The sequence below is a fragment of the Limanda limanda genome, chromosome 2 (assembly GCF_963576545.1).
Source record: "Limanda limanda chromosome 2, fLimLim1.1, whole genome shotgun sequence".
Lineage (NCBI taxonomy): Eukaryota > Metazoa > Chordata > Actinopteri > Pleuronectiformes > Pleuronectidae > Limanda > Limanda limanda.
This window is the reverse complement of record NC_083637.1, coordinates 22,055,730-22,082,850: the sequence shown is the minus strand read 5'-3', so window position 1 is coordinate 22,082,850 and position 27,121 is coordinate 22,055,730. Positions and strand designations below refer to the sequence as shown.

Sequence of the window (27,121 nt, the reverse complement as noted above, 5' to 3'; positions counted from 1 at the left end):
GATCTCCGCAGCGGAATGAATACGTTACGTCCTCCCTCTGTCTGCGGCACCGCTCCTCACCTGAACACTACAGAGATTTCTGTGTTTTTGCAAACTCTGGAGAAAGTCCGAAACCCAATTCTCCGCCCATCAAAACAGCAATTCTTGTTCTTATTATTCAACTTCTCCCTCCATTGTCCTTTTCTCTCTCCAGCCTCCCTGTGTGTCCCGTAGCGTGGCCTTGTCTGTGGGGACAGAGCAGGGCGATGATGTGACTGTGTTGAATGGCTGCCATGAAGAGCACAAGACAAGTAGTGCCAAGGTATGACATGCATGGTTGAACAGTAACAGCACAAGTGCACCTGTAAAACACTCCTTAAAGTGTTTGTCACTACGCAACAACCACTCCTTTTGCCACCTCCTCATTGTGTCCTTCCTCTCCATCTACTCCTCCGTCTTCTGAATCCCGTCTATCTCTTCCTCTTTGCTTTCTTCACCTCCTCCAGTTCATCCCAGGTCACAGCCCCCGGGCGGCCAACGGCCTCCTGAGTCCCCCACTGGAAGACCCAGTGCGGGCCAGCCAGAGCTCCTTGTGCGACATGCTTCAGGAGAAAGAGAAGAAGACCAGCACCAGCACGGGGACTGGCACCAGTCTAGGCATGGCTGGAGGCACGGGGGCAGCGGGTCCCGGTATGGACCACTCCGCTCTGATCCAGCTGCGTGCCAAGAGCTTCCGAGAGAAGAGCGATGCCCACTTTGTGGACGTTATCAGGGAGGACAGGTGAGCACAGAGGCTAAAGGTTGAATTTATGACAGATAAAGTCCCTCAAGGGTGATGGATGATATGTGATGAGGGTGAGGTTGTCAATTATATGAATATTACAGTGGAAACGTTTGTAGTGATCCCGGTTGTTCTGGAACCACATTGATCACTATAAGCAGTCCCAAGCTTTTTGATCCACATAAACGGTTGATCCCTTAATACGTGATAACTATAAGCATTTTCTACTGTATTATTGTGTTACTCAGTAGAGAGCATACCTCTGCCAAGGCCAAACAGTCCCCTTACATTTTCACACACTCATACTCACAACAAAAGTGAATGCGTTCTTCCCTGACCCATACCACATCTTTCCATCTGTTATATTATTATTTTTTTGCACGTAATCTTGTTTACAAACAAACTAACTAACAAAAACCCGAAAGGGGTGAAAACACAACCTCCTTCCATTTTTCTAATCCCACCCATCATATTTAGGATTGTGGGGATGGAGATCATCCCTGCATTCAACGGTTGGTGGTTTGCAAAGTCTCTGACAGTAATAACACACATCATTAAACTGTTACATTCACTCCTGCGTCAGGAGTTTGACAGAAAATATTGAAACTCATGATGCTCTTAAAAACAGAATGGAGTTGGATGCAGTCCACTCAAACCTACCATACACTCAAAGACTTCTTGTAATCTGACATTCATTACTAAGTCAATACACTGAAAAGTTATTTGTAATTTTGGTTTGTTATTGTTTCAGTACTATTTGATTTCCAAAGTAAACTCATATGACGTCTCTGGTTCACAGTTTGATGAAAGATTACTTTTTCAAGCCACCCATCAACAAGATCAGCCTCAATTTCCTAGAAAGAACTCTGGAAAAGGCCTATCGCAGCAGCTACAAGGAGGAGGTATATACACACACACACACACACAGACACACACACACACACACACACACACTCCACTGCTATGTTAGTGCACCTATAAGTTTGCTTTATACTTTGTTTGCTTTCATCACATTGAAGCTGCTCTCAGACATGCACTGAAATCTGAACATGGTGTGTTCTGGAGGGCCTGTATGTGAGAACATAAATGTCAGAGTCAGTTGTTTTCCTGTCCATTTTTCCAAATTCCCCCAGATATTTGTTAAGTCCATGCGTCCACAGACAGACAGAGAGCTCAGATAAACTCTAGTTTCTAAACACATCCAGGAGTCTTCGCCAGTATTTTTTGTCTGTGTCTGTCTGCAAATTTGTGAGTGAATGGGTGATTGTTGTAACTTCTTCCTTGTATCCCACCCTGTTTCCCAAATTTTCTGCCACATTAGTGCCACTCACACACCCGGGACCAGTTCCAGTTGCCCTGCTTTGACCTCACAGCCTTGCAGCCCTCTGCTGTTTCACAAGTATTACTGCAGGAAACCCCCCCAAAAAATACAGAAAACATGAACCAAGAAATTTGATGTTCAGTTTGTTATAACAACTATAATTTAAAGTTTATTTGCATAGCAGATTTCACCAATAATTCAATTACATAGCATAAGAAATAAAAAGGCCTTAGGGAAATTATATAAATTAAGTACAGAGATAAAAAAAATTGAAAGGATCATTTTAAATAGAAATAAACAAGATAAATTGGAATATAACAATTCAAAATTAAGTCTTGATTTAAATTTAAAAAAAAAGAAAGAAAAACATTTGGATCATCCAAGAAAATATACTTCTATCTTTGGTCGTTACTTACTTTATCTATGAATGAAACTGGCTAGTAAACCTTTGTTAATATTATGGCCATATCAAAATTAAGAAAATAAGGAAGCACCATAATCTAATATTGCATCATCAAAGGCAGGTACATGTGGACTTTGGATGATACAAAACAATGATGTTAGACTTTTTGGTGAGAATTCATTTGAGCCTCTGTGTGTCGTTTAGTTTCTCACTCCTTCTCCCCTCCAGGTAGACAACCAGGCTCAGGTGCAGACGTTTGCCAGCTCCACCTTCAGCTCCTTCCTGGACGTTCTCCTCAGCTGTTTTGTCTTCCTGGCTCTGACCCTGGCCTGCTTCCTGCCACCTCTCGTGAGCCCAGCCAGTGTGGGCCCTCCAGCCCCTGCAGCCCTGGCCCTGGCTCCCCTGGCCGGTGTGCTGGAGCTGGCCTCTCTGGTGCTGTCCATACGGTGAGGAGGCTGCAGGCAGATGGACGTTGTGTTTGTTGGTTTGCTTTGTATCTGTGTGTGGGAGTCGCATCCTCGGTGTCATAATCAAACAGACACGTTCGTATAGCGTCTCAAACTTGAAACAGAAAGGCTGGACTGAGTGTTTTCCACAGATTCATTTTTTCCCCCAGCAGAATAGAAAAGCCTCTGTCATTCAGGCTGCTGCTGTCAGTGCTGTGCCATCAGGCTCGAAGAATACAAGTGCTTGTTTCATATCGGCCGCTGCAGTGATTGGTTGGAATAAAAGCCTGTATCTCCAAGGCCTCAGTGGTGCAGTGTGTGAAACCACTGATAGACAGTCATGCAGCTCTATGACTCCCCACTGAAACCAAAACAAATTATTCTATGTGTTGTTTGGCTGCCACACCACAGTGGCTTAACTTCCCTGTTCAGAAGGGACTGGCTCAAGCCCATGGCTTTTGTGAAAGAACACTATTGGCTCCGACATTGGTATTATGTCATACAGGTACCAGGTATTAGATTTTCCAGTATGTCTGAGTGCAATAGATGTGGTTTATTTATTTTGTGGTGTGTTTTCATAGCTGTGTATGTGCCTCAGTGGAGAGTATTTAAAATTGAATTAATTTGAATTCATTGCCATGCCTAAATGGGCAATAAATCTTCATCTTCTAGCTGGGAATTGGGCAGCATAGTTATGTTTAGTAATGTGTCTTGATTAAGGACTGATGAGAATCTGCTGCAGTTTTTCCATTATTGAATAGAATAGGACTGGGAGGGGGTGAATGTTTCAGGGGAAAGAGAAAATATGTTTTTCTTTCCTCTGTTTTCTGTGCAATTTTGATTTGTACAGTTATTGCACAAGTTTTGTGGATTTAACTTTTGCTCTCCTCTCTCACGCAGTATGGCCTTTTATCTTGAGGAGGTGATGAACTGTACCCGCTCCCTGCTCCTGATGGTCTCTGGATGGATTCCCCATCATGTGATTGGGGCCGTGTTAGTTTCCCTTCCTGCCATCTCCGTCTTATCCCATCTCACAACCAGCGTCCACCTGCCCCTCCAGGTAAATGTGTATCAGGTGGTGGCATTAAAAAACAGAAAACACTGTGAGGGTGAATCAATACAAACAAAGTCTGCACTGTAACTGGGCACTCTTACAGGATTTCCATTTCTGTTTGAAGGGCCTCATATCACACTGTTTCCAGCTTGGCTGGTGACAGGTAAAGTCTTCAGGTCAGGAAAAGTCTGTTAAGAGGATTCCCAGTTATTATCATACAGTAATAGTAAAGACATTTCCTCTACTGCATATACTTTGGTACTAAAATTTTAAATCAAGGCTTGACCGTGCGATTTGCATTTGCGACTAAAAATAGTTGTGGGTGCAGGAATAACATATTCAAACATTTTATTGTCTGTTGCAAAAAACCAGGAGTCAGGCAAACTGCTTCTAAAAGCTGCTGGACCAGTTATGTCCTCTAAGACTAAACAGACTGAGACATTTTTGGTTTCTACAAATAAGAGGAACTCCTCTTATTTTATAGAGGGGTTCATCTTGTTAATGCTGTTTTTATCCTACAGTGCAGCATCCCGCTGGAAGTGTAGAGCACATTCAGCTGCAGCTTCTCATTTTAATTTGCTTCTAAGTTGCTGTTAAGTCAAATAAATAATTTAGCCGGTGGTTTATCACGTCGGCAGACACTTATCAAACTTACTTTGAGTTTGTGTGTCTCCAAATGCGACTTTCAGAGCTTGTCAATGCTTGTTTTTGAGAGGATAATTCCTCTGTAACAACACTGTACAACCACAAGAGACCAAGGAAAAGCTTTTTCAAAAACCAACATGTAAGATGTGAGATGTCGTCTTTCTAGTGGATCACTGTGAGAGGTGTAATTCTCCCAGCTAAAATTGAATTTATGTCATATCAGTCCTTTAAAAACTGACATCCAGTATGTGGATCAAAAAGCTCATAAGAAACAAGCTGTGCGTGATAAACTAGTCTACAGCTACAGTCTATAGTGTTATCTCTGTATTTCAGATACATAAAGCATCAGATACGACTCAGTATCAGCAGATACCCTATATGTTAAAAACAATGATCAGGACATTGCTCATCAGTATAGTTTAATTTAGCAGAAATTATCAAAACCTAGTCTACAGTTTCGATTAAAATAAATATTAATAAGGAAAAACACATTGATAAAATGGGATTGTGAGACATAGTAAGTGTCACCCGTGAAAATAACAGTTTAACAGTCAAATGTGTCCAAAATAAAAACGCAAAAGAAGTGGAGGATAAACAATTCAACTTACTAAAACAAAAATGTTTCTCCTGTAAATAGCAGCCTGGTTCTTTCAATAACTTATAAGGGAATAATGGACCTGTAAAATACAGCAATACCTGAGATTCTTTCTTTTTTACTTCATTTCGGGGGCTTTATTGACAGGAGAGCGCAAATGTAAAATGTGGTCATAGAATGGGGACAACATGCAGCACAGGGCCGGGTTGGAACTGAACCACTGCAGCTTTCACATGCTGAGTTTCTGAAGCTCAATAAGAATCTTAGGTAACGGGGCGCCCACTCTACAGGGTGAGAGGGTAATTCCATGACTTGAATATCTGCATACTGTAAATGAGCTGCACAAACAAATGTGTAAACATAAAGCACAACTTCAGCGGAGTAAAACTCCAGACCCTAAAAAATATCAAACATTTCCTGGTTGCAGCTCCAGTATTTGCCAGCCTTTTATATTAAAACTAAATATTCAATCATTTGGGGATTTTGCCTAAAAATATCTTTAGACGCTGCTATCTCCTGCTCTGTTTTCGCATGGGCTCCTCCTGACTTTCTGCAGGCTTTACACTAGGGAGCCAGACGGAGAAAGTCTGAAAGCAGCTTGTATCATTGCTCCCTACTGCTGCTCCACAACCCTGCTGCTCTCAGCACTACAGACCATCACCGTTAGCACTGCTGGTGATCTAACCGCTGCTCCCACTCTCCGTACGACTGTGCTATGCTGTTCCTGCTTATCATGTTTGTGGTAATAATTGTGATTTTCAAGCCATAATAGATTGTCTTCAGTGATATCCCAAAGCTAAAGTAAGCAGAGAGGGGTCTGGCATTTTGAAAGCTTGCCGGCTGTGGTCTGAAGCCAGAGATCGTCGGAGACCAGCTGAAACACTAGCTGGCATCAGCACTGATAGGGCCTGTCGAAGGAAAACAGCTTGGAGGCTTCAGGAGGCTTCGGCTGTGGACTCTGGCTTCAGAGATGTTGACATTTCTCCTTCTCCGAGTCCTGCGTTTGAGGAGATTGAGAGCAGCCATTCAATGCAGCGTTTTTTGTTCTTTTTTGAGTCAAGGCCATAACTCTGTGCGAGCCTGACTCTGGCCTTCCAGCCTCTGAGCCAACGGCTGCTCGCAATGTGTGTGGTGTTTTGATGTCCTGTTTTTCAAGGATTTTTTTATCACCCCATTTCTCTGTCAGTTGACTGTCCCACCCTGCACTGTCTCAATCTTCCTGTGTCTCGGTCTCTCCGGGGCGCAGGGATCAAAGCGTTACTCTCAGGGAGAGATGATAATTTGATCTATCGCTTTTCTGGACGTTAATTCGTTGGAAGATGTTGGGACCTGATAACGGTGCTAGAGGGAGAGAGAGAGGTGTGACGGGGGGGAGAGATTCAGTACATGAGAAGGATGAGAGGGAAAAAATAAACTCTCGGTTTTTCTTCAGCAACCTGTGAAGTTACTGCTTCTGTCTCCATGTGTGTTTGTGTGATCATCAGCATGTTTCTCATCAAATCCTCTTCATTGATGTTGAAGGATCTTTCCCTGTGGTTGATTAATGAAGAGTATTTTTGCATTGCAATAAGCTTAGGATTTCAAATGTGGTTTATATTGAACATTAGATTTAGATTTTTGATCCCTATTGAAAAGTAGTGCAATTGTAGTATTCTTATTCTGAACTAACTGTATTTACAACCAGATTTCTATGTGTCTTTTTAAGCCATGATCGGCGTGACCCTCTATTGTTAAAATGTCTCCGGAGATACTTCTGATTGACTGTTGCATTTTGAATCTAAATACTTTATACATTCACAAACAGTAATGCAACTTTGCATGTTTAGTATTTTTTTTTATATACTACTATGATCAGTGCACAAATAAAGTATACAGTCTTTATAAGAAGACTCACCTTTTCACAAATCTTTAATTCTAATAAAAATACTCGCCAATAAAAAACACAAAACTTGAACTCTATCTGAATAGACAGCAATAAGTAAAATTGCCTTTAAGCTTTTCCAATAAAGGTTATTTAGTGACAAAAGGTATTTTAAAAATACAATTGTTATGAGCTGGAAAGTAAAGTAAAGTCATAGTTTGAACTGGCATGAAAGAAGTTTGATGTATTTGAGGCTGCATGGTAATATAAGCTGATTTAACCGTGTACCAACACTAATATAAAACCATATTACTTGTTGTTAATTATTATGTGCTCTTTACAGCAGATACCACAGTCTGAAACGTAAAGACATTTTTCCATATATTTTTTAAATTAATATAGTAATATTTTGGTAAGTAAACAGTGGTAATCCACACTGAATCAAGCTGTGGGGAACCCTGTTATTTTTTCCTTTGTTTCTTTCTTAAGCGTCTTTAACAGCTAGGTGTGTTTCTCCTCAGGTGACCATGTTCCTGTGCTGTGCCACCATCCTGGCCATCATCCAGTACTGTAACTTCTGTCAGCTCAGTTTCTGGATGCGCTCGGTCCTGGCCACGGCGACGGGGGTCGCTCTGCTGATGCTGCTGTACAGCCCCTTACACAGGTACAGGGGAGCAACCAACCCCCTTATTTACACATACACAAAAACAGACTGTATACAAAAATGATTAACATGACAGCGCCCCAAAAAGTGAAGCCAAAACCTTTCAATCGCCACCTTGTGTCTGACTGCAGTAGAGGTCAGAGGTCATCCTGCCTCCTCCATGTTAGTGAATGGGATATGGATCAAACTAGAAAGTATTAAGTACATATTAATATCATGTGCTATAGTGTGTGTGTCTCTGTGTGTGGGTGTGTTGTTGTTGCATGCATCTGTATACATCCACACTTGGTATACTGTCCACAGTATGTACAGTTTAATACAGTACAGTATTTAAAATACTATGAAATGTGTGTGTGTGTCTGTGTGTGTGTGTTTGTGTTTGTGTGTGTGTGTGTGTGTGTGTGTGTGTGTGTGTGTGTGTGTGATCATCATCATGCAGCTCTATAAAAGTCCATTGCTTCTAAGGAATAAAACATAGTTAAGTTGACTTGAAAACACAAATTCGCAGCTTTGTGTTTTAACTTTCCTATATATGCCTCTTTATTAACCTCTCTCATGAATACGAGCTTACCTCAACACAAACATCATCCTGTTCCTCAGCCAGTAAAGAGGATATAATTTGAATTAAATTCAGGATCTGTAATATACGTGAGCTCATATGTGTTATTTTTGTGTGTTTATGAGACTAATGCTCTCTCCCTCTCTCTCCCGACACCGCTCTTGTCTTTTTCAGGTCCGGTAATAACAACTTGCCAGTTCATGGGTGAGTGTCTCCGTGGAAACAGAGAGATTCAATGGATGAGTGACATTTGAGGGGTCAACATGAGCCACGTCTCTTTTATATTTTTCATAACTACTGCTCTCTATGGCTTTCACTCATTCTCCTGCTTCCCCTCTCTGTATTCCCTCTCCCCTGCTCTCTCTCGTTCTCCGTCTCTCGGTGTGTGCACGAGCAGTTATGGCTGCTAAATGTCAATAGTGGTGAAAATGCCTCACAGCCTGAAATTTGTATTAGACCCACAAGTTTATCTAATTTGTTCTATTGATTGAGCACAAGGCTTTAATGCCCAGAGTTTATAATGCAGTGAGTTTTGGTGCAAAGGTTGTAATCAAAACGTTTGTGCTGTCCATCCGTCCAGTCCGTCTGTCTATGAATATAATAATTTTAGCCCTCATCAACTTCTACTTCCCTTAATTCACTCAGAGGTGGACGTGTACTGAGGCTTGCGTCCTCTGAAGTGTCCCTTTGCTGCTTGTCTTCCCCGTCTCTCTCTCTCCCTTTCACGCTTAGAATCTCTCCTTACATTAAATATCTTTTAAATAACGAATGAAAGATCTAAAAAACAGTGGCTATACGGACGTATAAATGTCACCTGGTTTTGAACACTTGAGTGTGATTTATTGAGGTCAGTGGAGAAACTTGTATCTCTCCCTGCTCCACCATGAGTTTTAACATTGCTCTAAATTTTGGCTGGACCGCAAATTTTCCATCATGATCAGATTTAGCACACATTATGGCACAATAAACTCTGCTATGGAAATATCTGTATCTCCTTTGCTTCCTTCTGCTGTCACCTCCTAGTAACGTTCATCATCATGCTTTATTCCCACATTTCTCTGATCACTTCTCTCCTTGTTTCCTCGCTCAGACTGAACGTCTCCACATCGAGTGATGGCGGCTCAGAATCAGGCCCTGACCCTCTCCCACGACCTCTCGACCTTTTGGTCCCTGAGGCCGTCCTGGCTTTCTTCCTGCTTCTTCTGCTGGTCTGGTTCCTCAACCGGGAGTTTGAGGTCAGCTACCGTCTCCATTACCATGGCAACGTGGAGGCTGACAAACATCGCTCCAAGATCCAGATGATGCGCGACCAGGCCGAGTGGCTCCTGGGCAACATCATCCCCATCCATGTCGCTGACCAGCTCAAGGTTTTTGTTGTTGTTTGACAGACTTTCCTATTTATTTTCTGGAATGAAGGACAGAATAGATGAAAATGGAACACTTAGCTTTAATAAGAAAACAAAAAGATTATTGTTAATACAGGAAATGTAGCCTTTATTTTCTCTCCAAATAATGTTCCTGTCTCTGTTTCCTCAGGTGACCCAGAGCTACTCCAAGAACCACAACAGTGTTGGCGTGATCTTCGCCAGTATTGTGAATTTCAGCGAGTTCTATGAAGAGAGCTACGAGGGTGGGAAAGAGTGCTATCGTGTCCTCAACGAGCTCATTGGAGACTTCGACGAGCTCCTTCGCAAACCTGAATTCAATAGCGTGGAAAAAATCAAGACAATCGGCGCCACCTACATGGCGGCGGCGGGACTGAACGTCCAGCAGCTGGCTGAGAACGAGGACGACTCTCCGCACGCACACCTGAGGGCCCTCTTCGACTTCGCCCTGGAGATGATGGGCGTCCTGGACGACTTCAACAAGAACATGCTCGGTTTCGGTTTCAAGCTCCGTATTGGATTTAACCACGGGCCACTGACCGCCGGGGTGATCGGCACCACTAAGCTGCTCTATGACATCTGGGGAGACACGGTCAACATCGCCAGCCGCATGGACTCCACGGGTGTCGAGTGTCGGGTGCAGGTGAGCGAGGAGAGCCACGCTATGCTTAGCGCCATGGGGCTGGAGTTTGACTATCGAGGAACTGTGAATGTTAAGGGCAAAGGTCAAATGAGGACCTTTCTATACCCCAAAAGTGGGGAAAGTATATTGCAAGAGTGCATGGAGCAAGCCATCGGGGAAGGACCCTCGTCTGTGGAATTACCGGCCAATAAGACTTCAGGATCTGTTCCCCAGGCAGCAGGTTCTCCTCCCTCTTCTTCCTCTTCTTCTCCTCCTCAGCCTTCAGGAGCAGGGCCTGAGCCTGTCCCAGCTCAGTCTGCAGAGATGAGGGAGGAAGGATATAGGGACGCTCCACAACTCCACGGGCAGCCGACTGCCACAGACATTCACCCCCCTCCCCTCTCTGAACTAGACCCAGAACCTAGTGCTGCACAAATGCCCTCCCAGGAGCAGCCTGCTCCTCTCGCACTTCAAGAGGAGGAGGACGAAGAGGAGGAAGCCACTGAGCTGTCAAAACTCAACGAGGAGTTTTATGCTCGTCTCTGATCCGTCTTCCTCTCCCCTCCCCCCTGTCTCCTGTCCCTGATCTGCATCCCCAGGACTGATTGCAGGTGCAGGGCAGGACGTCCCTCCCATTAGACAGAGTGTCTTCAGCATGGTTGAAGAAGTGGGAGTTAATCACGCCAACACCAACAGTGGCCACAGTGGCGATTAAAGTGGCCAACAACATCTTTTACAGGAATGCTGCCTGAGTGCTGGGGTGGGTTAGACCTGTGTTGAGCACAGCCGTTTATTATGGAGAAAAGGTTGAAAGGGATTAAGAGGGAAAAGAAGACTTTTTGGAGATGTTGTTGATGTTTTTTCTTTTTATTGTTATCAAGTGCCTTCAGGACTAGAAAAGTGAACAAACAAATATGAATGCTGAACAAAGTTTTATCAATCTTAGACTACGGAAGATGCTGTGGTTTCTTACTCCATGCTCTTATTTTCAATGCAAGTATTTCTTAAAAGAATCATTATTGTCACGGCATATCATTTCTTCAAACTTGATCAAAGCCTTGACCTTATACTTAAGGGAAAAAAATAGATTCTTTATAAGTGCCAGTGCAGCGTGATGGGCTGAGCAGGAAAACTAAGGGAAGAATGAGGGAATCACATGAAGCAGTGTTAATTTATATGTTGTGCTTTGACATGAGGGCTTAATACATTATTCATTTGTCCTAGACTCAAATGCTACAAAGCAAGCTGCATAGATTTTAGTTTGTGTAGCAGCTAAATGCACATTTTAAGCACAGGTCTTGCACAGTTTTTTTCTCTACCACTTGTATTTGGTAGTTATTACCGGGAGAAGGCTTTTAAGATGCTTTAACAAGAGTTATTTTCTTTCACAACAAGTACATTCAAAAGCACAAAATCAGATAAGGGAATACAGTTTTGGAAGAAAATGTGATTTTTTTAAAAGTGAGATCGTAAGAAAAGTAGAAAGGCACTTTAAATATGCTTTAGGGGTTATTCCACATTTGAGTAACAGACTCTCACCCCACGTAGAACAAAGAGGTGGCTGTAAAAACGTATGTTAGTCAAAAAACAGATGGCAATTGTGATCAACTTTAGTTGATGCTTAAATTGGATTTTGCTGAAACTTATCAAACCAATCCTGCACTATAATCTATGATGGAGTATCCCAGTCATATTGATGAAAAACTAAATAAATGTCAGATTTCGAGAATTTTGTAATATTATAAGGACAAATTCATAAAATAATGAAAACAAAGTATTATATGAGTACAGCTGTAATTCAATGGCAAATAAGTCATAATAGTATGAGAATAAGGAAACAAAAATTTAGCAGCAAGGAGAATGCTCGCTTGAGTTTCCCTCCTTCTGGATCCTTATCTCGATCACTTATCTCACAGTTTCTAGAGAAAGTACAAAACTCACACAGATGTTACCAACGTTATCAAGCATTTTCCCCCACACAATGGAAGCAACGTCTGAGTGAATCTTTCTTTGGAATAAACACACTTTCTTACAAAATCTGTTCAAAGTCCTGATACTTGAGATAATGTGGTGCTGACAAAAGATTAAATATTTTAGTATTTGTAAAATTTATACTGACGTACAACTTAACAAGGTGCTTCACATTTCTCATATTAACATAGGCTGATCTTCTGATATCCCCCCTCTAACATTTTATGCAGCTTATATGCTTACTTAATTCTTCAATTGTCAGATTTTACCCCTTTAATTTGTCCTAATACTCAGTTGTAATAAGTTGCTCCAGTGTCAGAACATCTTTATTGGAGCAGAGCCTCACAGGCTAGATTGTACGCTGCTGTGCTGTATAAAAAAACGCTAACTAAAACCTTTTTACACACTAAAAATTTTATATTTTGTTGCAAATTCAATGAAAAGACCAAAACCAACAAAGTGTGAATGCATCTCTCAACACTTCCTCACTTTTCCATCCTAGTATTTTGGGGCGTGATGACAGGAACGACATGCAACAAAGGTGCCTGGACATACATGAACTGGGGGATGCTGTGGTTTATGGTCAGAAGCACCTTAACTCATAGGCCACCAGGGAAGTACATTTTGTATTTGTTGAGGGGACTATTTTCAGTGGTGGATTTGCTGTGGTAGTTGGTATTTATGGCAGCAGGACAGTGCATGTGGGATTAACCTAAAATAAACGACTGACCCCTTATTTAGTCAAGAAGGGAGCATGTCTTTCTCCCATCACTAACAATGCACCTCAGAGAATCTAAATATATCAGCTTTGGATACATTAATTACATTAGATTTCTTGTTGGTTTAAGGTCTTTTCATGGGATAAAAAGAGAGAATGTGACCAGACTTAAACTTTAAAAGCCACAGTGGGGTGAGAGTTTGATACCCAGAAAATATGTTGAGGGTGGATTAGGCATTGGAAGTGAATTGTGAGGGACAATCACTGCGTAGTTCTCGATAAATGACAGGGTGGTCCACGTTGCTCTTGGTTGCATCGAAGCACAGATCAGCTACGGTCTCGGTCTCTTCTGTAGAACCTCAGACTCAAATTAAGGGACGATCCATTCTTTGCCTTCATTGCTGAATAAAATAAATCAACATCGGTCCGTCCAGTACTTTAGATTTACTCAGTAGCTCAGTATTGTCTGCCTTTGGCTGTGTGATTTGTCGTTGAAGGGCTGGGACGTTTCTCTTTTACCCTGTTATGCCCCTTCATTGAGGGGAGCCTCTACTGTAACAATATACTTAAATTTTGCCACTTTAATTGAGTGATCTATAGGTGCAGTGCAACCTAAAGTAGCTGATTGTTTTGTGGTGCCTAAAACTTTGACTGTATTTTTTGAGTACTTTGGTTTTCAGAACGTTTTTTTTATCATGCTGTTGTCATAATGAGAGTAGATTATGATTGTATGTTTGATGAAATTATGCTCGTTGTGCAGGTTTTTCTGCATTTGATTGGACAAATTCCATCTTCTTTTTCTTTTTGCTCTTTTCCAGTTCCTTCATTCTGTCATTAACTGGCTGCCTGGAATAATATGGTGGTGTCCCCATCGAATACCTGGAACGTCTGAAGCTCTCTTTGCTCTTCTACTCACTTCATGCTTTGTCTTTACTCCTGAAAACACTTGTTTCCCTGTGTGTATGAGAGAGAAAGAGAAAGATATTTAAGTATTACTACAATTCAAAGTCAATCACCCATGAGAGATTACTGTTAAGTGATTCAAAAGGTAAATAATCAATGTCATACCAAATGTATGGCCTCTATTTAACTGTGATTTTGCTGATGCTGCCTTATCCGTAGAGGATTCACAAAGTTGCATTCTTTGAAAGGGAGAACAGACAAATCCTGTTTGAAATCCTGTTTGAAATCCTGTTTGAAATTTTCTAAATGATCCTGCAAATATGGACCACCACCATAGTTTAGTGACAGGTCGACATTTCGGCTTTCAATAATCTTCCTTTTGAAGCAATGACCACACGCATAGATACAAAGATGTAATTAAAACATTCAAATAACTCTATTTATGTAGCCACCTAAGTCTGTAACTTAAAGATCATCCTTGTTTTCCTCTGCCAATGTGCACAACAAACATACACAACCAGTGCCTTTTGAATTATGGAAATGTCAGCTCAGATTATCTGTATCAAATAATCATGATAACCCCAGTAGCATAAAAATCCAAAGACATTTCTCTATCGGAGCTGTCCCCAGAATAACACAAAAATAGCTTCATCAGATCTGCTCTGCATAATCTTTTTCACTGCTTTTAGTAGCGTTCCAAAAAGCACATCTCTCACTCCGCTATTATAATGCATATTGTCACCATGCTCATGCCTAATTAATCACAACACACATGGTAATGGAAACAAATGAGAATGCAAAGTATTAATTGTGAAGGAAGGTTTCTCCCCCCCACACACATACACACGCACACACGTTTTACAGATTACCCTTCTGCCTTAATGTCATGAGATAATCCTCTGGGATTTTCAGGCCACTGCTCTGTAGCTGTCCATAAATCAGATACAATCCATAGTAGATTTGAGGTGTGGGACTCCACAGGTTGATGGGCACACCACCTCTCCAATACAGCGCACATCTGTACACACGTATGAATAAAATATTACGGTGAACACTGCTGGCTCTGTGATCTGTGGGGGAGGAGAATGTGTTCTTGTTCCCATGGGTATGAATGGACAATTTTCTTGTTTGCTCGACACACTACATTTTAGCTTGATTCTGTACCATACTCATAAACTTTCATTTAATTTCGGTGTCATTTTGCCCTCACTTATGTTGAACATTACACGTGGGATTCCTCAAATCCCTCATTTTGGGTTGTTTGGACGTCGTCCCTCTCTGACACTGTGTGTGTGTGTGTCACCAGGTTTATTTTAGAGGGAAAGAAGTGGACCCAGAAGTCCAGTGCTGTATTTGGGGGGGAAAATGCAATGAATTTAACAGTGCGTTGAGGAGAAGTTAATTAATCCCGTATTGTTGAAGAAGTGCGATTCTGCTCTGAAACAGAAATACAAGAGAGAAGCATAATGGAATATAGTGTTTAATCAGCACTAAAGGCGTCCCATCAAAAAACAGTGTCGCTCTTCACTAAAAATACCGTATGTGTCTTAGATTAAACTGGGACAAAATTTAGATGAGTTATTTGATTTTAAATCTTTGTATTTGCTTTATGTCTATGAATGAGATGTATTTTGTATGTTTTGTGCACATTACCCATGTATCATTTATCAAAACACATGATCGTAATCTGTACACATTTGCACAAAGCACTGTGTTTGTACATATGCAGTTATTCTATGTCACATATGATTTTTTTTTATACATGTGCATGTGTCAGATTTTGCCAGAAATAATGAAAAGAGACACATATTATCAAACTGATCCAATGTGTGTCTTATTGAGTAAGTGTGTGTGTAGATCTTTAATGAATCTTTTTTTCCAGTAGGTGGGAAACAAATCCCAAAGCAGAAAGTCTTTGAGTGCATTGTGAAGTATAAAGTGAGGATGGGTTTTTGTCAAAGCACGTTAATTGGACTGAATTTCCAGGAAATGTCAGGAGGGGTGGATGTTTTTTTTGACCAGCGAATGATGAAAATATCTTGCTGCAGCTGTACACATCTGCAGGAAGTAGTGACATGGCCTAATATACTACTGCATCTGTAGTAGCAATTATCATTACAGTAAATAATACTTATCTCACTACCATTACTACTAATAATACACTTATCATTTTTTACTTCCAGCTTAATTAAATAAATGATGTCAGTTTAGGCTAACTTTTTCTCTACTGCCATCACTCACTTTCCACAACTTTATTGAATTTAATATAACTAATTGTTATAAGAAATGTGTCTATTTACAACATATAGTCCAGTGCAAAGTTAATCCACAATTAACATGCATTTTCATGTATTTAAAACTCAGCATTTCATTTTTAATATTTATTTTTGGAATGTGTTATTTATGTATATTAACTGTAAGGTAATAATTAATCTGTGGAAACGCTGCAGGTCAGATCTGCTGCGGCGCTGTAGCGCCCCCAGCGGCTGACCGCAGCGGTGTTCTGACGTAGGGCGTGATTGCGCGGCCCCTCCCCCTCCGAGCTGGAAAAGAAAAAAACTTTTTAGTATCAAAGGAATCAACAGCCGCCATCTTGTCGTGGCTCGGAATTAGGATTTCTGTCCAGAACTGGTTTTTACCTGGACATCGAGCGTCCTCTCTGCGCTATGTGAGCGTCCTTCAACGGGACACGTCATCTTAACGTCGCCTCGGAGACATTTTGAGCGAAAAATCGGGAACTGGATCGGTGGTCGTCGGACAGAAAAGCTCCGTATATGTGAATCCCCGTCAGAGTGCGGCGATCCAGCCCCTGTCGCCGTCCGGGAGCAGCCGTGTTTACCAGGACCAGCGGAGACCGGCTCGGGGCTTTCCAGAGGATTTGCAAGAAGACGACATTTTGATGCAGTCGTGCATTTTTGCGGAGCTTCGCGCGATTTTTGCACGAAGAAATTTGACGTCACGCAAAATGGGTACTTTGATCTTCTAGAAATTACGACTTTTCCCCCGGAGCGCCGAAATCCACCAGATGTTATCGCATCGTCACTGTGAAGTCGGCTCTGTACATGGGGGATATTTTATTCTGCGGGAATTAACGATGATAATGTGGGTGTTGGGTGTCGGATTATCATGGGGTGAGTGGCGGTGGCGAAGCGGGGCGCTATTGCATCTCTTTTGAAAGGCACTGACTCTCACGGCGAGGAGCAGCTAACGCTAACAGTTAACTTAGCTGGTAGCGGACAATTAGCAAGCTACTCACCAGTTAGTTTACGTTAGCAGGCTGTCGGCTTGCTAACGTGCTAACTGGATAGGTTTGTGTCGATAGAACAACTTCCCTGTCACACGGACAACTCAACTATATCGGCTTTGATCCTGCGGCCGGACAAGAGGGCGACTATGGCTGAAAACCTGCTGGACGTCGGACCTCCCAACTCCAAGCGGCCGAGGCTGAATTCACCTGCCCTGTCAGCGGCTGATGCACAAGGTAAAGGCCTCGACACCGCCTGCTCGGGCAAACACCCCGAGCACACACACGCAGTCACACACACACACACGCAGTCACACGCACACACACACACCACTCCCGGTCGGTCTGTACTTCTTGACTTGACGGGCCAGCCTCGCCGCACAGTGTGAAGTTAGCCGGGCAGCTAGGTGTGCTGAGCTGTAGTAGTTTCTGTCGTTTCGTTTCATTTGCTGCAGTGTTGTGGTTCGCTTCTGTGGAGCGTGCGATGGCAAAGGACCTGCCCTGTGCGTGTCAGTCGTGTGGCTCGCTGTAATGCAGGTTTAATAACAATCATTATGTGATTATGCTTCCATTAACTAACACGCAGTTCAGTTTGACAAACCCAACCAAACGACAGTAGTCTAAAACACCACTTCTGAAAAGTTGGATTTCTTGCTCCCACACTGCCTCTGTATGTTTATTTATTTTAAGGTGTAGCCACCGACAAATAAGAATACGTATGTCTTAGCTAGCAGCACAGTACATTTTGTCAACACTGAGTCGGGAAGTTGGTGTGTGAGAGACAATCGTCCGGCTCTGATGAAGCTGCATAGCAACACTTCATGCAGAACCGCAGGTAACGACGACACGATGGAGACACGGTCTTGGAGATGACTTGGACTCTGATCGTCTCCCATTCCAAAACAATGCACAGTTGGGCTTAAACAATCCCACCACTCCTCAAATCAAATGCCATTGCAGTTCATTTGTATAGTGTGCATCTGACATGCAGCAGCTTCTTAAGTGGATTCATTAATTAGACAAGGGGTTACGTTTTATTAATGCGTTCAGTGCTTAGGTCTGTCTAGTTTGTCGATCTGACCTTAGTGGCCTAGGGAGGAGAGGGGTGGTTGCTAACAGTGTTTGATACTGGTGCTTTCTTCAGGTACCAAGTGTATAAACATTTATTAACTCAAACTCGGGCATTTCCATGGCCCCAGCAACCCTAGGCTATGAAGCCACACACCCCAGTGGATGTCACTCTGCTGCTTTTGATTGTACAGTAAATATTTCAGTTGCTGAAGGTTCTTAAGAGATGTGTGTATTTCAAGACGCATGCATTTCTGATGTTAAGACGCACCCTGTCTTATTTAGTACTGTTGTTGAATATTTACATCTTGAAGTATATGAAGAGTATAACATTGTTTGCAGTCATACTTTATCAAAAGTTCCTGCCTCTCTTTTGATGTGGTTTATCTTCAGACTTTCTGATATGATAATATGCTATTCTGTGACATGTATTTCTTGGCTGCCTTACAGATGATTCTCTGATTTATTTGAGTTAAAGAAGTTGTTAGGAATTTATTTTTTCTGCGGCAGCAAAAGCTTTATCAGCAGCCAACTCCTGTATGCTAGACTGTGTACTAGACGCTGTTGGGACTTTAGCAGAAATACTTTAGACAGATGGGTGGATCTTTTATTTCATTAAATTAAGACATAAGAATATCTTCACACAACACTGTTACCTCTGCACCAGTTGATGTTTTTGATATTAAAATGAACTTAAGGAGACTTTATCCAATTCATGATTCTGTGTCAAAGCTACACAGTTGCCCAAGTGGAAGATACACCAGCACCAGCATAGAAACCGTACCGCCAACAGCATTTCGGCGGTGTAATTGCAGCGTGACTCACACACACTTATGCACAGCTATGAATGCTTGGCCCCGTGCAGAGGCTACATGCGTACTTACGGTGTAGCTTCGACGCAGAAGCATGAATTTGGTTCTAGTCTCCAGTCCTTGAGTGAGTCCAACTGGAGTCCCCATTACCTCTATCAGAGTATTGAGCTATCAAGTCTGAATGTGACTTAAGATCAGCAAAGGTTTGGCGTTTCTGTAGGTATTTTAGCTCTAAAAAGTCAGAATCCTTATGTCAAACGCCCGAGTCTGAATGCAGTCAGTGCTTGAGTTTTGAATCCCAAGTCCTAGTAATCAATGCTAAAACACTGATTAAAGCTCAACACTGCAAAAAAATAGGGCCATCATTATCCATCCATCTTTTTTAAGGGAAAAAGTTGTATTCATGCCTATTGAGTAGGTTTTAGAATCATCTGCTGCTTTCAGACATTAACTGGACAGGTCCTTCTTATTTCTGTGCATGTGTGAACACAAATGTCTCTGCTTAAATCCACCTGACCTCCTGGTATAAAGTCCGTAGAAATCCATGAGAGGTTCATGGATTTCCAGCTGGATTCACTGCAGGTTGATGACCGCTTAGCACGCGACAGGCACAAAAAGAAAACAAACATCTCCCGTTGAAATAGTGGTGACGCACGTGTAGAGGACACTGATGAAGATGTCAAGAAGGTTTGTGGTGATAATAGCTGACGTCCGGGCGCTGTAAACAAAATCACGTGATCCCCACAGCGGAGGTAATATGTCACTTCCTCTCTGTCTCCTGCACTGGCTGCTCCACCTCAAGCCTGAATAATGCAGAGGATTTGTTGCTGTTGTGAACGCGTCTGTACAGAAAACCTTCCACTGTGTTGTGCATAGGTGAAAGCAGACTCTGGGTAAACTTAGTAGCCAATTCTCCAGACTTCACCCAGATGTCATGTCTGAAAACGGCTTTATACTATTTTATGTACATGTTTAGATAAAGTAATATATTTGTAGTTCATCGTTTTATTCAGTATATATTTCAAATGGCATGCGTTGTTCTTTGAATTCATTTCTGTCTAGTTTGGAAGAAAAATAATTCACTGGACAGCCTTTCAACAACAAGTCCCATCAACAATGAATTACAACGCCCGTCACACATTGCAAAGGCACCACATGTCTACAGTAATCAATCATTAAACTTGCCCCGCCTCATCTATAGCTTTTGCCAGAAGCAGTTGGGACCTAACAGACCCCATGGGACAGCACTGGGCAACACTACCATCAGCCATAAATTACTGCAGATAAAGAGTTGGCATTCACTCTGATGACTGTCATGCCCGGAGCTTTGTGCGCAGCACCCCTTGGCCCTGACCTTTGGCCGTTGCCTTTTGCAGTAGAGCCTAGTTTGAGTTGTGTGTCCCATTTTGGAGTGAAATATAGCACATTGTAGATGGTTTGTGCTTGGTGTACTTATGTGAGAGCGGTAGAGATACTGTCTGCCTTTAGGGCCTGTTATGTTTTTATGTATTCTGGGTTTGTGTTTTAGGGAGGCTCCTATAAATTGTTGTGGCAGAGGGTAAACACGTGCCCCCTGTCCTTCTATTGAGGCCATCTGTCAGCCCTCAGGGTCCCTCAACTCCCTTTAGCTTCCCCCTGTTCATACGTAGCGCCACTCATTAGAACTTGGGGCAATGTCTGTTGTTAAAATTAATTAATAGTCTGTTAATGGCTTATTGACTTTAGCCAGTAGAGCTTTCTTTCTCTGGTTAAATCAGAGTTTATGTGGGTAGGATGAGTTTCAGGGTTCTTTATGTGGATCAAAACCACAGTTGTAGCAAATCATACGTTCAAGATAATATTTAATTCTTGACTTTCAGATCTTAATTCAACTCCATGTGTTAGTCAGGGTCATGTCAGTAACCCCGACTTCCACCGCCAACACCCGAATGTTAAATTTCCACTGCGTAAATGGCACTTTTAATGCCTAGCAGGCAGGTCGTGAGCTCATGACGCAGCTGCTAATGGAGCCATTTATGCTACGGCATGTGAGCAACCAGAAAAAGCAAGAGGGAGCAGACGAGGGGAGATGGTGGGCAGTGTGGGCACCCACAAACCCTTCTATGCAAGTTGTTCATGACAGCGTCTCATCTTTATTTACTGGTTAACTGGTAATCTTTATTCATTAGTTTGTTGCATGGGGTATTTGGTAATTTTAGGTCATCTCTTTCAATGCAACTTCTGTGTGAGCGTGTGTTTAAGCTTATTTTTCTAATTGGTCTTGACGCGACTCAGAAGCCTCTCTACACGGACCAAGATGTTGTTATTAGATTGTGATGGAGCGTTTCTATTTTAACCTGGCATTTTTTCTCTCACTTACGGTAGTCTTATTTTAACCTGCGCAGCTTTTTCTGTCTTTACAGTAGTAAATCCTGGCAGCCCACGGTAGAGTTCAATTCTCTCACTGAACAAGGAACAAAGAGAAAAGACCTTAAAGCTGTTTAGTTATGGATGTTGCGTTTTTATATGTGAAATGTGGTTATATATTAAGAATAAAGAATTCTTTAATACATTTTCTTCTAAAATTAAGCACTATTTAGAAGAAGACTTTTAGAGTACCCGTGAGATCAGTGTGAACATTATTAATAAACATTGTTGATGCACTGCTAAACTTGAATTAACAGTGTTTTGATATTCCTCTAGAAAGTTGCTTGAATTCTAGTTTGATTTTCGTTTATTTTGTTGTTCGACTGCTTAATGTAGATTGATTAACAAATTTTATTTTGGAAAGATTTTGTATGGGACTGTAAATTGCAGAGAAGCAGTTCAGGCTGGGCTAGATGATTTTTAAGTACGTTTTTAATTTTTAATAAGTTCTTATATTAATTGAGTAACCAAAGTAATTTGATATATTGAAGCAAACGTTAATTGATAAGGAAATAATCAATTGGTGCAGCCCTCATTGCTACTTTTGTTAGTTTTTAGTAATTCTGATTAGGCCTTAAGCACTTGGCTGGATAACACATCTCTATCAGTTGTTGTATGAAGACTCGAATGGAAGCTTTGCATGATTATTATAACTCTTCTCTTTAAATGTGTCCCTCCCTCCCCATATTTTCTCATTTGGAGCGATGGCCTCTCTCATTCCAGTGCATGTCAATACGTGTACTTGGTAATTGGTGATTAATGAGGCATATAGCATGGGTATCATAAAATAAATTAGGTTTTCAAGAAGTTCATATGGATAAACAATATTCTCTCTCTGGCCCTTGCGCTGACTGGCAGATGCAAACAGAGACACCAAATATACAGAGAGAAACACTCAGACTATGCCGGCCTGTCAGTTAAATGTAGATTTGTAATTTTGTTTGAAATGACCACCACACAATCGTCAACTGGGTAAAAAATGAATTTGTATATGTATGTATGTATTACTGTCAGAGCAAGAAAACACTGTAAAAAACTTTTTTTTATGATCAAACATGGATGATAAGACCCTAAATGAATCACTACAACCACATTATTACAACAGCATTTGTATGGAAATGATGATTTCCCAAGTTTTTTGTTACATATAATTGGATGACAACTATATTCGGTTTCCAAGTACAAGAAATTTGTCGTGAGGCGGAATTTGAGGAACGCGGCCGCCTCACAATTCTCTATGCAGGAAAAACCATGTTAATAGGCGATGATGTATCAATGTTGTGTACACAACTTGTTGCATCTGAATCCTGTGTGGAAATAACCACTATATATTACAGGTTTAAATCTGAGTTAGTTGGAAAAGTAAAAGGCAACTGTTGCACCAACGAGAGTTTGCATGGTGTGTCTGTTGAGGTGGGCGTGGCAGCACATACGGTTTGTGGTCATAAATCACACTCAGAATGTGAGGGAACTTGTATCGTCTGTACATATTTGAACCATCCATACCTGTCGGCTTATGTACCATAGTTGTGAGAACTTATGTTTGTACTAGGACAGACATGGGCAAAGTACGGCCCGCGGGCCATATACGGCCTGTTTGGCTTTTTAATACGGCCCGCCGAACTTTTCCAAATTTATTAAAAAAAAAAAATTATTATTATTTATTTTTTGTTGAAACCATCAATTTAGTAGCACTTTAAGGGACTCTCACCTTTGTTGCATTTGAGAATTACAGCACATTCAAATCATCCCGCCTTCCTCCAATGCCCCACCCCCTCGTTCCCATCCGCGGTGTTTTATTTAAGAAACTTTATTTACACAAGCAGACTTACAACCATCCCGGTGTTTTTATTTTTTTGAAGAAACTTTATTTACAAGCAGACTTACTACCTACTGCCTCCGCGCACGCACGTGAGTTTTTGTTTACCAAAGCAATGGATTCGGATTCAGAAGCACCGGTAAGTTATATACATTTAACGTTGAGGACGCGCCTTGATGACGCGGGCCCGAATGCGCCACAAGAAGCAGATGGAAAACCTGCATGTCCATGCAGCAAACAGACAGGTCTGTCGGCCAATAAGGTCCTTCGGTCCGAAGAATTTTATTGGTTGAAGTTTTCACTAAATATTATGAGAGTGAAATAATTGTTTGTTTTTACTCCTGGTGGGTCTGTCTTGCATTTTAGAGTGTCATTACCTTATTAATACTAATTTAACCTTATCCAAAAAAAGTGTAAAAATGCAACAAAGGTGAGAGTCCCTTTAAATGGCTCGTACTTATAGCAGTTTGTAGTTTTTCTTTATTCAGGAAGAAATCATACTTTCCTGATTCTTGTTGTTCTGGGTTTGAACCCTCGGGGTTGAATGCACTTATTGTAAGTCGCTTTGGATAAAAGCGTCAGCTAAATTAAATTTGCCCGGGAGTGTGGTGTATAGGGCTTGAAAAGGCGCATGATCTCCCTTCACTTTTTCCCTTTGCCCTGTGAGCCCTTCTGTAAAATGAGAGGATCAAGGAAACGAAAAGTGTACAATGAGTGCCGAGTGTTTAACACAGAGTCAACAACAAAATACTTTTTCACTGAAGTCCAATCGAAGGCTCTATGCCTGATATGCAGAGAAACTGTCGCAGTTCTCATGGAGTACAACATCAGCCGTCACTTTGCTACGAAGCATGCTAACTACGCTAGCAAGCAGTCAACGCAAGAACGGGTGGCTGCGGCTCAGAGGTTGGCGACTAATTTACAGACAGCAACATTTTTTTTCACAGACAAACTGCAATTAAAGAGTCATCTACCAAGGCATGTTTTTTGGGGGGCATTCGAAATAGCAAAGGCTAGCAAGCCTTTCTCTGAAGACGAGTTTTTGTTAAATGGCCTTGCAAATAAGTGCTTTGCTACTTGGTAAAGGCCAAATCCTTTCATGTAATGATTTTTCCATGTCATTTCTATTAGTTCACAAAAACACTCCATCCATCTGTTCCTGGTCCGGCCCCTCTGTCAAATTTTAGAACCCATTGTGGCCCGCAAGTCAAAAAGTTTGCCCACCCCTGTACTAGGATGATTCCGTCATGTGTATAATACTGGAATCAGTTCAGCACAACGATCCATGATCACACATCTATAGAATCTATATCAGTTTGTGAGTCAGTCATTATTATGGGACAGGAAATCTTTGTAATCTCTAGACGCTCCAAATCCTTCCATTCCTGCACTCCTCTAGTGCCAGTGCATCCATCACGCAGCATTACGCACAAATGTCAGTGCAGTATTTATATATTTCGAGCAATCGGACCGATTACTTCACACATCAGTGGATCCAAACCTCCACTCTGGGATATTATTTGGAAAGTGAATAGTTTTTCTTTATGCTTTGTGAGGGATCTCCAGTGCGCTCTGTGTGCCTGATGGCACAGTCACATTCACTGCAGAGATTTAACACACACTTGTTCTTGATGATACATGCACATTGTTATGAACTATTAAAAACTAAACGACTCTGCTCTGGAACTCCGCTGTTTAATAGTATCTGAACGTAATTTGGGGTAAGTTGTTTATATATATATTTTTAATTGAAGGTTCTCATGGAACTGTTTTTTGCGTGAGCACAAGTAACGCTGTGGGTTTTAATGTTAATGATGAAGTGGATCCATAATCTGCCTCAGTTCACCAACTCACATCTGCATGGTCATTCTCCCGTCTCCAAAATGTTCGCGCGCACGGGTCAGAGTTGGCTTCCAAGTGCGCACATTCTCTTGTTAAGTTTGTTTGTTTGTTTGTATAAATTCCAAGTTTTGCGTGGGTCGTGGCATGCGCATCTTTCAGGCCCTGTTTTGTGTGTATGCAACGGTTATAAATGAGGCCCCTGGTGTCAAGTTTAGTACATAATATGACTTGTATTGAAGGAAACACAGTAGATCTACCAGCAACTCCGCAACCAGTAGCCGACATGCGGTCAGTGCGAACAACAGACAACGACACAAGGCTGGTCTGCGGCGCAAGTCAGCGGGGATCGACAGTGAAGACTGTCGAGATCAACCAGTCGATTGCGATCGTAGGGTTGGTGACCACTGCTTTATGCAATTTTTAAATACATTTTTCTCAGCACTTAATAAAACTTTTTTTAGAATAAAGGACTAGATGATGAATATCCCGTGTGAATATATTTGCAGAAGAAGCCTCGCCCTGTTTATTCATGAACATAAATATGATTTTAGTAGGTTTTTCTTAAGGTGAGTTCTAAATGTGATGATTAGAAAACAGCGGAGCAATGCGCCTCAGTGCAGTGGTTCTGATTTAAGATAAAATAAAACTTTATTTATCGACACATAAATGAAATTCAGTTGTTACTGCAGTAGGCAGGTCAGAATGATGTAGACAAGAGAATGAAAATATATAAAAAGGCAATAGAAGACAAAATGTAATACAAAAAAGCTGAGTATGTACATTATAAACACCCTTACAGTTAGTAGCATAAGAACATTGTACATAAACACAAATGCGCAAAAAATGTAGTTGCTGGTTATTTGATTTACACACGATATATATCGCTATCGACTGATATGAAAAAAGATATTGTTCTAAGATTTTTTCTATTAGCCCAGCCCTACCTCTACCTTTATCAAGTAGTCATAATCTTTCTTTCTGTAGTTGGCAGATCATCAACAGTCAAAGACTAGGTTTGCTTGAACTCAGAATGTTCGGGTAAAGTAGCAACTTCAGGCCTAAAAGCAGTAGTTGAGTTGTTTTGTTATGTAAATTCTCTATATTCATTTGTGATCCTTTTTTTTTTTTACTCTCCATACGTTAGATGTTAAAAGATGATGATTTCACTTAAAACTGTGGAGAGTCTCCTAACGCACAGCATCCTGCTGTTAGAGTTAATGATTGTGTTAGTGTCAGTGTGTGTCATGAATGTTAAATGTCCGCCAATATCTTCTGGCCTAGCCACTTGGTGGACTTTAAGGCTTAAAACACGATGTAGATGGCCTAGTTTTGAGTCGAATATGGATGTCAGGGCTTGTTGACACTTGGATGACACCACACGAGAAGTATGGAGGCATCCTATTGTTTTACTGTTTTATTACGTCTGAAGCTTTGGTCACTAGTTAACTCATTTGCATTGGATTCTGCTGCAACACTGTTTACCCTTGAGACTTCAGAATTGTTTTGTGGTCTCAAACACTTCACCAAACCCTCCATCGGCATAGTGGTGAGTAGATGAGTGAATTTTGATTTAGTAGGTGAACTATCCCTTCAAAGTATCCATGCATATGTTGCATCCAGTTTAAAATTGGCATACTGAACACACTGAACGTGTCCAATCCATGGAACCTCATAGTAATGCAGAGAACAGATTACCTAACCTGCTTGTCCTGCTGTAAGTGAAAGGCTGCTAGCAGCCATGCTGCACCTGTCCCTTCAGGGAGCTAAGACCAGAGGTAAAATGACAGACAGCCCCAGTCTGGACCACTGCTGGGTATTTATAACCACTAACTCTCAGACAGGACCTACAGGGGATATGGCAGTAAAAAGTAGAGAACATTATGGTAATCAGTCAGGTAAAAAAGGGGGTTAATTAAGTAAAAGATCGTAAGAAGGAAGGAATAATCGGAAGCAAATGTAACCAGTGAAATATGGGTAAAATAGCACTGAAAAAAAAGAGTAGAGCTGTACTCTAGCTGTGTCT

General features: G+C 41.5%; 2 protein-coding genes across 3 annotated transcripts in view; both read left to right on the top strand.

The window, feature by feature from the left end:
* Positions 1-15,095, top strand: part of adcy9 (adenylate cyclase 9) — a 37,547-nt gene extending 22,452 nt beyond the window's left edge. The window contains exons 3-11 of the mRNA XM_061093040.1: positions 194-301; positions 486-760; positions 1,560-1,662; positions 2,713-2,930; positions 3,831-3,990; positions 7,607-7,749; positions 8,483-8,512; positions 9,399-9,675; positions 9,845-15,095. Coding sequence (XP_060949023.1) covers positions 194-301; positions 486-760; positions 1,560-1,662; positions 2,713-2,930; positions 3,831-3,990; positions 7,607-7,749; positions 8,483-8,512; positions 9,399-9,675; positions 9,845-10,861 — 2,331 coding nt within the window. The 3' untranslated portion in view covers positions 10,862-15,095. The remainder of the gene's footprint in view (positions 1-193; positions 302-485; positions 761-1,559; positions 1,663-2,712; positions 2,931-3,830; positions 3,991-7,606; positions 7,750-8,482; positions 8,513-9,398; positions 9,676-9,844) is intronic.
* A 1,394-nt stretch (positions 15,096-16,489) lies between these two features.
* The window catches only part of crebbpa (CREB binding protein a), a 45,222-nt gene continuing 34,590 nt past the window's right edge, over positions 16,490-27,121 (top strand). For both annotated transcript variants that reach the window (XM_061093930.1, XM_061093939.1), the window contains exon 1: positions 16,490-17,388. In XM_061093930.1, coding sequence (XP_060949913.1) covers positions 17,301-17,388 — 88 coding nt within the window. In that variant the 5' untranslated portion in view covers positions 16,490-17,300. The remainder of the gene's footprint in view (positions 17,389-27,121) is intronic.